Source organism: Nothoprocta perdicaria, unplaced genomic scaffold (genome assembly GCF_003342845.1).
Source record: "Nothoprocta perdicaria isolate Ctin4 unplaced genomic scaffold, notPer1 scaffold_22, whole genome shotgun sequence".
Taxonomy (NCBI): domain Eukaryota; kingdom Metazoa; phylum Chordata; class Aves; order Tinamiformes; family Tinamidae; genus Nothoprocta; species Nothoprocta perdicaria.
In genome coordinates, this window is record NW_020455415.1 from 4819468 (window position 1) to 4833825 (window position 14358).

General features: G+C 51.0%; 1 protein-coding gene across 1 annotated transcript; it reads left to right on the top strand.

Moving 5' to 3' along the window:
- Window positions 1-34: 34 nt before the first annotated feature.
- On the top strand, window positions 35-1563 carry LOC112947082 (brain-specific homeobox/POU domain protein 3). The gene is made up of 2 exons (XM_026039090.1): window positions 35-154; window positions 602-1563. Exons 1-2 carry the CDS (start codon window positions 35-37, stop codon window positions 1505-1507), a joined length of 1026 nt encoding a protein of 341 aa, XP_025894875.1. The 3' UTR covers window positions 1508-1563.
- The last annotated feature ends 12795 nt before the right edge of the window (window positions 1564-14358 follow it).

A 14358-nucleotide genomic window follows, 5' to 3' on the forward strand; every position in this document is an offset into this window, starting at 1 on the left:
CCGCGCCCCCGCCCCGGGCAGCCCCGCGCGCACCATGATGTCCATGAACAGCAAGCAGCCCTTCGGCATGCACCCCATCCTGCACGAGCCCAAGTACCCGCACCTGCACAGCAGCTCCGAGGCCATCCGCAGAGCCTGCCTGCCCGCGCCCCAGGTAAGAGCCCCGTCCCGCGCCGGCCCCCGACTCACTTGCAGAGGGGGGCCATGGGCTTTGGGGTCCCCCCCTACGGCAGCTTGTTGGGCAGGGGCTTCCAAGCGGGAGCAGGGCTTGGGGAGCAGTGGCCGTATCGCATCAGTCCCAGGTGTCTTGCCCAACTCGGTCGTGTGAGCTGAGACTCTGCCGGACTCCTGTTTGGCTCTGTCCTCCCTCTGCATTGCCTCTTCTTTAGGGGAGGTTGCCCCAAAGGAAAAGGGGGTGTCCAGCGCCCAACATCCCCTTCTTGGTGCTTTTCTCGGCTGAGGGTTGAACTTGGTTAGGGTTGAACTGGTCTGGGTGCTGTCAAGGGGCAGAGCGGGGTCTCTGCAACAATGCATTTATTCTAATCTTTTCCTGGTCTTCTGGTTTGTTTTTGTTTTTGTTTCCCCTCCCACRATCTTCCAGATCCAAGGTAACATTTTTGCGGGCTTTGATGAGACCTTGCTGCGAGGTGCCGAGGCTCTGGCCGCTGTGGATATAGTATCACAGAAAACCCACCCTTTCAAGCCGGATGCCACCTACCACACCATGAGCAGCGTGTCCTGCACTCCTACCTCATCCTCAGTGCACCTGCACCACCCGTCCGTGCTCACCACACACCATCCACACCACCACCACCACCAGCCCTCGCAGGGCCTGGACGGCGAGCTCCTGGACCACCTCAACTCTGCCATCCCGCTCGGAGGAGTGCCAGGCCCGGACGTGGGCACCACACCTTCGCACCCGCACTCCCACATGTCGGCCATCAACCACATGGCCCACCACTCCCAGCCTATGAACATGTCCCACCCCCACGGCCTCACTTCCCACGCTGTCATCTCCGGCCCYGAGACGGAGACGGACCCGCGGGAGCTGGAATCCTTCGCCGAGCGCTTCAAGCAGCGGAGGATCAAGCTGGGGGTGACCCAGGCTGAYGTCGGCTCCGCGCTGGCCAACCTGAAGATCCCGGGGGTGGGCTGCCTTAGCCAAAGCACAATCTGCAGGTTCGAGTCGCTCACCTTGTCCCACAATAACATGGTGGCCCTAAAGCCCATCCTGGAAGCGTGGCTGGAGGAGGCAGAGCGGGCCCAGAGGGAGAAAATGACCAAACCAGAGATCTACACGGGGGGAGACAAGAAACGCAAGCGCACCTCCATTGCCGCGCCGGAGAAGCGGTCGCTGGAGGCCTACTTTGCTGTRCAGCCACGGCCCTCCTCGGAGAAAATTGCTGCCATCGCCGAGAAGTTAGACTTGAAGAAGAACGTGGTGCGGGTCTGGTTTTGCAATCAGAGACAGAAGCAGAAAAGGATGAAATTTTCTGCCACCTACTGAAGAAGGGGCTGGGAGGCTGGTGGCGGGGGAGTGCCTGGCCCCCTAGCCAGCCCGGCATGGCTCTGGTGCCAGCCCCTCCAGAACGGGCCGGGCTTTTCGTTTGTTTGTTMTTAAGAAAAGAGAGAGAGAGAGGAGAGGAAAGAAATATGGAATAATAAACATAAAAAAGGAAACCTGCCCAAAGCGAACAGCCTGGTGTCTGCTCCTCACTCCTGGGCCAACTGGCCGCGCTGTTATGACTGGTACAGACTTGCTTTTGTAGACAAAACTGAAAAATAAAAAAAAAGGAGAAAATAAGAAAAGACAAAATGAAAGGCCTGGGGGGATGTACAGGGATGTCCGGGTCCCGGGCAGCGATGGTGAGAGCCCGAACAGGTCTTTGTTCCAGCCCCCTATCCTTTCCCAGCTCCCCGGACAGATAGGGACTGCCGATCCCTCTTCAGTGCCCGATCCTCTTCTTTTAAAAAAAAAAAAAAAAAAAAAAAAAAAAAAAAAAAAAAAAAAAAAAAAAAAAAAAAAGAAAAAAGAAAAAAAAATAAAATTTAGACAAAACAAACAAACAAAAAAGGCACGTCCCTGGAGTCACGGTTTGTTCGGGGAAAATGGAGTTTTGTTTTGCTTTGGTTTCGCTTAAACTGTTTGGCACCCGTATGATTTCACTGTACAAAACCTGCGCTTCGACAATCAAGGCACTGGGGCTCGCAGGAGCGGCGCCTCCGCGGCAGCGGCACCGGCCGCGCTGGGCTGCGGGGGCCGGCGCGGCCGCGGCGGCGGCTGCCTTTGCAAATAGTGAACTCTGCACTTTCTAAGGCAAGAATACTTTCTTTTTTCTTTGCATATTTAATAGGGGAATATTCCTCCGTTTCCTTTATTTTTATTTTATTTTATTTTCTCTCTCTTACTTTTTTTTTTAACGAGATTTCGTTTCGCTGTGTGTGTGCTGAATGAAACTTGGTGTCCGTGTACGCTGCAGCATTTCAAATAAATCATGCACGTTTTACCTCACTCTGCTGCCTCGTGGAGTTCCTGGCTCCCGGGAGCTGCCCGGGAGCGGSCTCGGGGCTCTCCGGCCCCGGGAGCCCCGGGGCTGCGGTGCCGGTTCGGCTCGGCACGGTCGCTGCGCTGCCGCCGTTTTCCCTCACGACTCTCCTGTGGGTTTTGGCTTTTTCCTCCCTCGAGGGAACAGAAAAGAAACGAAAAGAAATGAAATGAAACGAAAGGAAGCGAAAYGAAAGGAACGGCGGCCAGCGCTTCTTGCCAGCCCTGCCCGCCCCACCGGGACCCGGAGCCGCGGCCCCGGCTGCGGGTTCGGGCCGCCCGGGGAGCGGGTCCCCAGCGGCCCCTGCCCCAACTCGGACCCCTGACCCGGTCCGGCCGTCACGGCTCGCCCGCCCACCCGTATTCCAGCAGCTTCCCGCAGCCCCGGAGTGACCCGAGCTGGATTTGGGGGCGAGGGAAAAAGAGCCCCTTCCCTGCCCGAGGTGAGCCGGAATTGCACGGACTGAAGCCGTCACATGTTGCTCCGTGGGTGCAGTTTGTTTGGAGCCCCAGCCATGTGCCTTTGGGCTAAATTCGTTTGCCCGCTTCGGGTACAAGGAAAGCGGTGGCCGGCAGGGAAGTCTCTGTCTCTCGCCCTTAAACGAGTGCAGGGACAGAATATTTCTGCTGTGAGGGGGAATCCTTCCAGTCGCGTCCTGACACCTTCCTGCCCTGGTCCAGCATCCTGAGCAGACTGGAGAAGGTGCATTTCACCTGCCAGCTCCTCGCTCTTTACACACCTCGAGTTTCGTTTCTAGCAGCCCCCGATCTCAGCCTAACACATCGAAGTCTCCTCCAAAATAAGACAAAATCACTTAGAAATTGGGCCTGGACCACCGGCGTGTGAATCTGTCCCTGGGTGACAGTCCCCCTCGGCGCAAGCAGAGCGCACCCACCGTTATTTTGTCCTCCCTGTTACTCGGCTTCGTGCTTTTGCTTTACAACTTCATTGCAAAAAAAAAAAAAAAAAAAAAAAAAAAAAAAAAAAAAAAAAGCCTCGACGGGAGCAGGGGAGCCGGGGTGCGCGGTCCCCGAAGGACGTGCACGGATGGACCTGCGGGTGGGCTGGGGGGGACCCGCTACCCGGGGCTGCAGCGGCGGTGCCGAGCCCGGGGGTCTGCCGGCGGGACTCCCGCTTTGGCGCGGGACAAAACACGCCGAGTCGCTCTCGAATTCAGAGTTTTAACRGGAAAAAATACGAAGAGTTGTGGAGCAGGCGACGAGAGGGACCAAGAGCTTCAAGAAAAAAAGCCGAAACGGCGAGGAAAGTAGAGAGAGACGCATGCCTGACCTAATGGAGTGAGGCAGCCTCGCCCCCGGGGTAGGCAGCCCTCCCCGAGCCGCCCTGCCCGCGGAGAGCAGCGGGAGCAGCTCCCGGACCGCCAGACGGGACCGGGACACGGCCGCCCTCCCACGGAGCCCGGGACCGGGACACGGCCGCCCTCCCACGCAGCCCGGGAGCGGGACACGGCCGCCCTCCCACGGAGCNCGCCCTCCCACGCAGCCCGGGAGCGGGACACGGCCGCCCTCCCACGGAGCCCGGGACCGGGACACGGCCGCCCTCCCACGCAGCCCGGGAGCGGGCCAGGACCCGCCGCGCGGGTGCAGCACCTCGGACAGCGCCGGGCGCTGCGGCGGCGCCCACGGGCGGCCCCACGCCGGTCCCGGGCGGCCCCACGCGAGGCCCGCGCAGCTGCGGCCGCGCCGGTCCCTACGAGGGTGCTTCGCAAACCCCTTCCCCGCCTTTGTTCTTTCGCTTCATTCCCGTTTTTTCCATGAAGCGAAAAGCGCATTTTCATAAATAGACCTTGGCCAAGTGCTGGCCATGAAATTTTAATGAAGGCTGGATGCTGAGTGCTGCCCGGGGGGGCCTTGGAGAATCAGCTCCGTGCAGCATTAGCAGGGCCCTGTTCGCTCTCCCCACCTCCCCAGCTCTCCCCTGCAGACATAACACACTCCAGGCTGCTGCTGCTCCTGCCTCGGAGTGGCTCTCCCAGCATGGCCCCCATTGGAAATGGAGAGCACCCAAATCCTGCCCAGATCACAGCGAGGGCGCAGGGTCCCTGTGCCTGGTCAGTGTCGGTGCCTGGAGCCAGCGACTTGCAGGTGCTGCTCTGCCGCTGCTCTTAAAAGTTTGTGAGGGAAGCGATGCAATATTTATCACCCCTGATCATAAAAAGGCGAGTCGGTATTTCCCACTCACAAATGCAAAGCGCTTAGGCAAATGTGTGCTCGATTCAGGAGCTGGAGCGAGGCTGGGCCGCCCGGGGCTCTGCCGTAGGCAGCGACAGCAAAGTCTCGGTCCCYGGAGGGCACTGCTCGCCACCAGGTAAGGGGGGACCAACCAGGGACTACAGCAAAAGGCGCCACACAGAGGGGCAGACTCAGACAATCAGCAGTGGGAGACACAGCCTGGGTTCTCCTGTTGCTGGGGAGGGTTCTGGGGGGTGTTGGGGCTCTCTTGGGGGGACAGAGACTCTGGGAGCAGCCACAAGGCCTGGGAAATGCATTACACATGGGGACTGGGCAGGACTGAGCTTGGAGGCCAGGTGACCTGGGAATTTCTGCTGTCAAAGCAGGCGCTGGGTTGTGGGTTATGTGGGTGGGAGGGTCCAAGAGGAGGTGGAGAAGAGTCTCTTTGGCCACTKCTCCTGCAGCAGCCTGGCTCTGCTGCCTGAGCTTTCCTGGCCACAGCTCAGGGAACAGCCACTGCGTGACAAGGAAAGCCTCGGGAGAGCTTCAAGCCCTGGTCCCTTCCCTTGGCCCTCCTCGTCATGTGTTTTAGGGTCTCTGCTCTTTTGCTCCTGCTGCTGAGTTGCCACTACTTGCCACAGTGCTGCTCTCCAGGGCGTGAAATTCCRGGGAAACTCAGTGGGTTGGAGATGCTGGATGGCCTGGGAGACTGTCCTCGTTGCCAAAGGGCTTTGACCTGCCTGTCTTCTGGGGCAGCATTGCACAGGTGCTGAGATTCAGGCTGAAATGCAAATGGGCCCCAAGCCCCTCTGAGCTGAGCCCCTCTGCGGTGCACACTGTGCAGGCAAAGACTGATAAAACTGCAAGGCACAGGGAAAAGAGCTATGGAAGGGAAAGAGCTTGGGAAGAAGGACCAGAAAGGCACACACCTGCGCGCAGAGGTGTTGCAGGAACAGCAACTGATGGGTATGGCACATTGCACCCGCAGGCGGCATGCACAGGCAGACACGCAYGGACATCACACCCTTCCAGAGACCCGCAGACACCTGCACACTCCCCTGCCCTGCCTTTCTCCCTGTTCCTGCAGGGCAAAGCCCCTGAACTGTGATCCTGCAGCAAAAATAGCATTAAATGAAAGGTATATTGATTGAACTGAAGACTCAGCTCTTGCCATCTTTTTTTCATTTGAGGTTTGATATAGAAAGAGGCTTTGAGATTTATCAAATCTGTGGCTCTGGCAGCAAGTTTTACCTCTAAGGGCACCTGCTTTCCCTGCTACTTCTAAGCACATGGGACAGACTGGAATGGGACAAGTCCCTTATCTTCCCCCAGGACTTCAGCCAGGAGATGGCTCCTGTGAGAGCTCAAAAGCATCAGACAGTAGCTAAGTTACCCATGGTGAGAGGTAAGATTTGAGCCCAGACATAGACACATCTGGGGTCACCAAAACAGGAAAGCACAGATGAATGCTCTGAGTGACCTCTAGGCTTCAGCTATTGTCAATGAAGAGGGACTAATGCAGTTAAACTCTTTCTAACCTTGACTTCTGAAGAAAAAGAGGCAAACTATGTCCTAAAGGCATCTTACTTAAAGACCATGAGGATGTTAGATGACCAGCTCATGTAGAGACATCTACAAAYGGATACATAACAGCTCAGCAGAGATGAGTCTTACCTCCAGGCTTCCTGAAGAAAGATAGCCTTCAGGTTTGGGATGTGGGTCCAGAAAAGGAACTGCTGGGGACCCAACAGCAAGGGCTTCCCTCGCAATGCTGGTTCCATGCCCACGGTAMAAGATCCTCTAAGGCATTTAGGCACCTAAGCCTCTTGAGGCTTCAGCATGTATTTAGAAGGATCCAGGCCAGCACATGCATGTCACCACTCTTTAAAGCATGTAAGAATGTGCCTGAAGTTATCTATGAATATAGATATACAATGAATCAAGGCTGGAAACTCCAGGCAAATGCAGATGAACCTGAAGAGAWGAAATTTTTGGAAAAACACTTTTCCTTTTGGAACAATTTTGGGCATCATAYGGGGCTTTTGAGGAAATGCAGAAGYAGGAGAGAAGGTCACCAACACTGTCAACCCTCAGACACAGMAGCAGACATTGACTGACTCCAGTGGCATCTGGCCAGTCTACGCACATGTCACTTCAAGACAGAAGAGGAATGCATGAAATCTCCTATTAAAATTCCAGAATGTCGCAGCTTTGAGCTCAACTTTGTGTCTGGAGGAGAGAAAATCCTCCATGTTCTTTAAAAGATTCCTGCCTTTGAAAGTCATACAGGTAAAGGGTGCCCATGCTGATGGACTCTCTTCTATTATTCTATGTGTTTTAGTACAGTGCAGAGCAGATGTATTTTTAAACAGGCCAGTGCTTGAAGTAGGCTCTGTTCCACTACAGGGGAAAAAGGAGTAAAGCAGTAATTACAGGCTTCATAGGTGCCTGAGCAGAGAGGAGGACAGCTGGGCTTGAGCGGGAGCCCTGGAACAAAATTATCAATGAGCAGACTGTGGAAAGAATTTGGGAAATGAGGCAGGCCACCTCACATATCAGGGGCAAACCCCAGAGCTGTGTGTCGAGGAGAGGGGAGCTCTCCTTCTACCAGCTCCTAAGCTCTTTCCCCAGCCTCAGGAATTTTGTCTGAGCAGGGATTGTAGGATCAGGGCCTCCTATGTGAGCATGCACTACATTTGGGGTACCAGGTGTTGCACCAGGTACAACAAGGTCCTACCATGCTGTGGATATCAGGATGCAGAGGTAAGCTGGTGATACACTTTCAGTAAAAAGGAGGAAATATCTCTGAGGACAGAAGAACTGTAAGGATTCAGGGCACAAGGAAAGCCTGGGGAGAGGTGACCTTGCAGGAAGAAGGTTAAGACAGATGTGGCATTGCAACCTGCCTTGGCCTTTGGTCACAGCTATGCTTCTCTTTCCCTACACTATCCAAGGTTAGTACTCGGTTCTGTTCCTCTTCACACCTGTACTGCAGAATTCGGAGCACTTTCCCCTGGGTGTGCTCAAAAGAGGATGGGAGCCCCAAGGAGCAACAAGAGAAGCCTGCTGCCACTCGCTCTTGAGACATCTTAGTGTTCCTTGCCAAGGAGAAAATTCTGACACTTCTCCTGTTGCTACTAAAATCAAGAGCTGGGGCCTTACAGGGTGCTCAGTCTACTGCAGTCACCTACAGGTTTAACATTTGACTCAAGCAAAACCATAGACACAGTACATAGATATATAATGCCAGCTATATTCCAATAAGTATTCGTTAAGGAAACACTTTAGGCAATTTAATCTGGTGCTTTTCCTATACAAATACTGAGGTCTTGATCTTGCCTCAGGTCTTACCTACAATAACAGCACTCCACCAGCTAGCAATGCCACTGAAGCCTTGCGGGAATACTTCTAGGACTAAGGCCTTCTCACCTATACTTGTTTTAGCCATAAGGTCTAAGGAAGGCTGTAGGACTTAGCTTCAGATCACTGAGTAGAGGAGCTCCTGTGAGATTTCAGAAACATTAGGCATCAGGAGATTGAGAGATCAGGGATAAAATCTATATTTCATCCACAATATCTCAGTAACACTTCCAGTAGCTCAAGAAAAATAAGTGCTCTCTGAGAAATATGAAAATGATAACTAAAGATGATGTTTTATTTATACCAAGCAAGGAAGGTCTTAGTTACACAAGAAAARAGTTTGTGTGTGTGTGTATATAAATTCACGTTTAACTATTCTGTGGCTATCCAGCTGCTACATGTGAGCTCGGTTTGCAGAGCTTGTTTTCAGGGATGCACACAGCGACTCTGGTATAAAGCTACTCAGCAGAATCTGCCTTATTCATTGTCAGCTCCAGGAAAAGCGCTCCCCAGTCTCATTGCACATAACTGCTGGCTAAATGTGGAAGCAAATCATGTTCTTTCATAAATCCGAGTGTCTAACTCAAGGAGGAAATGACTGGTGAGCTTTACGATCCATAGGAGAGTATTGCTCTGTACACATCTGCTCTGTATCTCACAGTGATTCCAGAATGAGTTTGAATTGGTCCTTAACACTGAGATTAATGCTTCAGTAGGGTAGGTATCTCTTGCCTATTTGTATTTGTGCTATACCCTTGGAGATCCCAAGTGAAATCTGCGTTTAGGATTCACAGATGAGGAAYGCCAAATTCATTATTCCATTTTTAGCCATGCTCTGTAGGATCGGGTCAGCAAGATCCAGCAACAGCAGAAACCCCCAAAGAGTCCCAGGCTCCAGTCTCTCCCATTAGAGACCAGAGTCTCTCTGCAGGGAGCCAGGGAGTACAGTCTGTATGCAGAGCTAATGGCTTCTGATGACTCTTCCTGGAGACGCTCTAATTGTCTTTGCCTGAGTTTCACCCTCACAGCCTARTCTGCTCAGCACATCTTATGTTGTAGCACAGCACGTCTCTCCTGCAGCCAGTGCATGGTGGTGCTGACTAACCTTCAGCTTCTCACATGGATTTTCTTCCTTCTCCTACCTGTTTGGTTCAAATCTAAGCGTGTTTTCAATTGTGAGGCCTGTATGTCTTYATTAAACAACATAGATTAAAAAGGGAAGAACAAAGAGATTAGATCTAGGTGTACTCCATAGCTAAAACCATTGGAATCTCCTGCCCTACAGTTGTGCACAGCACCCAGCAGCTGTGCAGTGCAACCAGCCTGACCAGCAGCATGTGGCGTCACGTAATCMGCCCCAACTAACTCATCACAAGCAGGTCAGCTACCAGAGTTAACTATTTTCCACATAATATCATGTGTTTTCTGTCTTTGTGCTGTTGTCTTCTCTGGTGCAAAGGCAGGTGGACAGACAGCAGGATATCCCGAGAAGTGCACACTAGCTGTGTGTTCAGGGAGAGACACCCTGCTTGGAGATACYCCTTTGGAGTCCCTGTATCTTGTGGTCAGCCTACTCACGATARCAACTTACACAACACTATATCTTTTCTACTGGAAGTTTCTCTGTTTTTTTATAAGCCCTGGGTCAAACTTTGTTCTCTGTTACCTTGAAAGGGAGACAATCATTCCATGTGGTACTGACATTGCTGAAAGCCAAATTTCGGAGAGTCTGTCTGCCAGTCAGCAAGAAGCACAGCCACCCGTGGAGTGCAGCCAGGAGTGCACACCACTCCCGGCACCCAGGAGCAAGGAGTGAGCAGACTCCTAATGCCAGGCAGGATTGCAGGTCAGTTCAGACAGGCGCATTGCTAGGAATGGGCCTCTGGTCTTGACTTCTTGCTGAAATCACCAGGAGCTAATAACGAGTGTAAGGGCAGGCTTGYACCTGACACCTGGAGTCCTATTTGAAGGAGACATGCTGACGATCATCCTGAGGACATAGTCCATGCTGACTATGAGGGGAAAGCACTTGGTATCAGAAGAYGGATGTGTTTGAATGCACTGGTTAGTACTTGGGACCACATTCTGCCTCTCCTGTGTTGGGTCTTGTGATACTGTATTGGTCCAGGGAGCTGTTCAGCAGCTGTCAGAGCTGGATGCTCTGCACCAGGAACAGCTGGATTAAGTCAGCCTCTTGCTAGTGGAAATTGTTGGTTTTTGCTATGATGACTGTGTAACTCCCCCCACCTTGGTGAATGACTGGCTGTTAGAAGATACTAAATGAGCCAACCACATGTTTCATAATGTCAGTTGTAGTTCAGTGTTAATTATTTATGATAAAACTTCATAATGTACTATTAAATGGGCTGCAGGATATTTTGGTTAAATTAAGGAAACCTTAAAGCTCCCTTTACAGGGCCTTGTTCTTTGGGCTTTGCTAAGAGCAAAGGTTCAATTAAAGCTTAGGCATAGTGRCCGCTGTGTAGAGCCTCCAGTTACTGAAATCACACAAAGGTAGAGATCAGTTCAATAGTTCTACTTCATTGCTTTCAACAGTAAGTTTTCAGGTGACACGCTCACCAACAAGGTCTCAAAGCCCAATCTATTGTCTACTTAAATCTTTGGAAGACTGAAAATAATGAATATGCTGCCTTTTGAGTTTGAACTTGTTATGTGCACACCCAACATGGTCACAGAGCCATGCTTACCTGTCCCTGACACACTGCTGGGGATGCAGTGCTCTTATAGATCAGTCCTTGCAGTACTCTTGTATGACCAGCTCTGAGCAGGCAGGTTAGCCCCAGTGTCCTATCTCAACTAGCTTGGTCATTCTTACACTCCATGGATGCAGAGAGCTGAGAAAATGGTCCAGAGATGTGATCTCCTCAAGAAGCCAAAACTTGCTGTTACCACATAGGCTTTACACTGCTTTGTTCACAGCTTCCAGAAGACGTAGAGTCYGCCCTGGGGAGAGGAGTAGCAAGGTGTCTTCAAGTCCTGACCTGCTTGCCACTTGGCTGTGAGGTGCAGCAGAGACAATCACCCTTTTGTCAGCTCTGAGAGTCCAGTGCTGGAGATGCAATCCAGAAAAGGAGCTCTGGACACCTTCCTATGCCCACAACAGCACTTTGCTCAGCAGAGCTGCTGCCAAGCATCACTTTGCCGGGGAGGACCTGTCTCTCTGCTGATTTAACACTCACTCCCATTCTTCTTGCCATCTCTGTAGTGCAGAATGGGAAGATGTCAGCATGTGCTTGCTTTAAACCTTATTTCTGAGCAGACACGGTGAGAGCACCAGAAAGGTGCTGTTCTTCATCCACAGCTTTACTTTCTCAGCTTTCCTTTCTGGGACCCCAAAGATATATGGGGAACTTGCCCTTAAACTTTACAGTGCTGAAGGTGACTTGTGCAATAGCTGTCCCATTTCAGTATTGCTCCCTTTTATGTGCCTTCATCATTATTTCTTTGATGAATTAGGATGAGAAACTCCTCTGGCTGGAAAATAATCCGCTTCTGTCTTTACTGAATTATTTTTGGCTGGTTCAGGTCTGCCAGCTGGTTCATCCTCTCACTTTCACAGCCTTAACAATAGAGAAGAGGTGACAAAATGGGAACAAGTGGACAGCCAGTCCCTAGGCTGATAGGCCAGCAAATGTCTAAGAACCATGGCTTGGGTCTTCATGGGATCAAAGGTTTTACGTCTCCGATTTAGACAACTCTATTCACTCCAGCATACACACACGAATTAAGGAGAACCTGCACTTCATTTTTGGGTTTTCATCAGTGCCACGGCTTGAAAGAACAACATGTTTCAGCAGGTCATAGGTGACTTCTGACTGCATCAGTCTTTAGCAGGTTGCACAGGTGGATCAGTTCATCCCCAGACTCTTCCCTCTCTCTCATCCGCAGGCAAATGCACTGGATTTTACTCTTACCCAATCAAGTGTTGCCCAGCGAGCAGTTAAGAAGCTACATGCAGGCCTCTTGCTCTGTGCATTTGTTAATAATGTTTTGTTCTGCTCACTCTCCAGTGGGTTAGACCATGCTGTTCCATCTCCCTTCCTGGAAAAGGGCCAAAGCCACAAAGTCTTCTTAGGGTGGCTGGGTGAATGTGCCCTGCATCGATCCTCCTGCAAACTCTTCCATGCACAAGTGCTCCCTCTGCTCACAGGAAAAACCTGTGGGGATGCAAATGAAAACAGCTGTGAACCCCATGGTGTGTTTTAGCCCTGAAAACACCTACATATGTCTTCACAGTTGGCTATTTGCTCTTGCAGAGAGCACCTTAACCATGCTCATCGTTGAGCTACTCTAAAGTCTGCAGGGGCCAATCACTTGCACTACAAGCACTTACCCCATTCCCTGCAGTCCCTTCCATGCTGAGCAGCTTTATGGGATACCAAGGATACCTCCTGTTTTTGCCCTAGTCCTGCTGTTTGTACTGTATTTTTGTAGCCATGCAAGACTTGAACAGAGGAGAACCTCTGGTAGCTGTCCTTAACTTCCTACATGCTACATGTTCTTATCATAGCTCATAAGTGGAGCCAAATGAGACACTGTCCATCCGGTCATAAGCCCAGGTATTCTCATGCTGTGCCAGACAAGGGCCTTGCTAGATCAGTCATGTGCTCCTTGCACATCAGCCTCTGTGCRTTTCGTGTAAGGCATCTCTATGTCCATTTCAAATAGCTTGACAGTGCAAAGAAGGTCTTATCTATCAGGAAATAAATTTAAGCTATTTGCAGAATGAAGACCCTTTAGCATTATCACAGTTATCCATCCAACCCTACCAGATGTCTTCATGTCATCCTTGAAAAAAAAATGTAGCTCCATTTCAGCCTTCTTTTCCTCCTCCCTTCTCTACATCACCCCTCCAGTTCAGCTCTTGTTCAGTTCTGAAGATCCATGTAATACTCCTCACAAAATTGCAAGAAAAGATCACCTCAGCAGTTGGTGCTTCTCCTCATCCTGCAGCAGCCAACATGAGGGTAAAGGGCTGCCAGTAACTTCTTAGCACGCTAGGCTGGAATTGCCTCTTGCAGAAGAGAACGGATGGTGTGATGGCATTACTGTGGGACATTGCCAGGGTCCTCTGTGACATGAGAGTTGTGACTTGGGGAGGGCAGGGAGARAGGGGAGGTCACTCTGCAAAGATGGTGGTGGAAGGAAGCCTGTCCATCTGCCTCACATTAAGCATGGACAACACACAAATATTTGGTGACTGGGAGTAGGTCACAGCATATAATAATTTATTTTTTGACTGGACAAGGTTGAATTTAGGCAGTCACTCTGCTGTTATAAACCATGCCCATCAGCATAGAGGATCTGCTAAGAACCACCTCTCCAAATGGTGGAAGAGAGAGAATTCAGAGTTGTTGGCAAGCAGTTGCTTTCTGCTCCCAAGACAACCTTCCACTCCAGCAAGGCTTTCTCCTTAAAAACAACGAGCACCTGAAAAATCAGTGCAAAAAAAATCTCTTAAAATAAATTGGGAGAGAGTTGTGAACCAGTGACTGTGCAATTTACAGGGAATGGAAATGCAGCCTGCCTCTGTGCCAAGTCTTGATGGCTTCACTCTGTTTTGTGAGGCTCTTAACTTGTGCACCGAAATCAGCTTCCCTCCCAGGGCAGGAATTGGAGAGGGAGAGAAGTGCCTCCTTACACGCAGTTCCAAGTATTTATTTCTGTTAAAAAATATAATTTTCAGACTACTTTCTGCTCTAGGATTTCTTAGCAACAGGTGCTATCTGTCTTTGGAGGAAGCCAGGTGAAGCCAAACATTGCCAAAGAGTAAATACCTCCCTGATTCCTTCAGTCCCACTGCAGAAGCACAAAGTCATTGTCCCATATTAAGGACTTCATATGGGAATGTGGCCTCAACTCTGTCGATATTTTAGCACTCCAGGATACTGGACAGCCCTGTATTTTGGGGAGACCTACTGCTCTTCTCATGCCCAACTAAAGACATCTCCCAACTCCTTTCTACTGAGAGGGTTTGTGTTCTCTCCRGAGACTGAGCCAGAGAATAGGCAAGGGCAGTGTGGAAGCTGCCCGATTTTGGCTCTGTTTTTTGAGCAGCAAATGGCAACTAATCCATCAACAGCCACTGATCAATTCTCCACGCGCCTCAGCAAAGTAGGAAAATAAAAAATGTTCCATTGATGGTGTCAGCCTCTTCTGATTTTGGAGATCTCTATGTTTTTTTTCTCTCTTGCTTTTCTTTTTTTTTTCCTCAAGCTTTTCTCTTCCTTTTTTTTTTT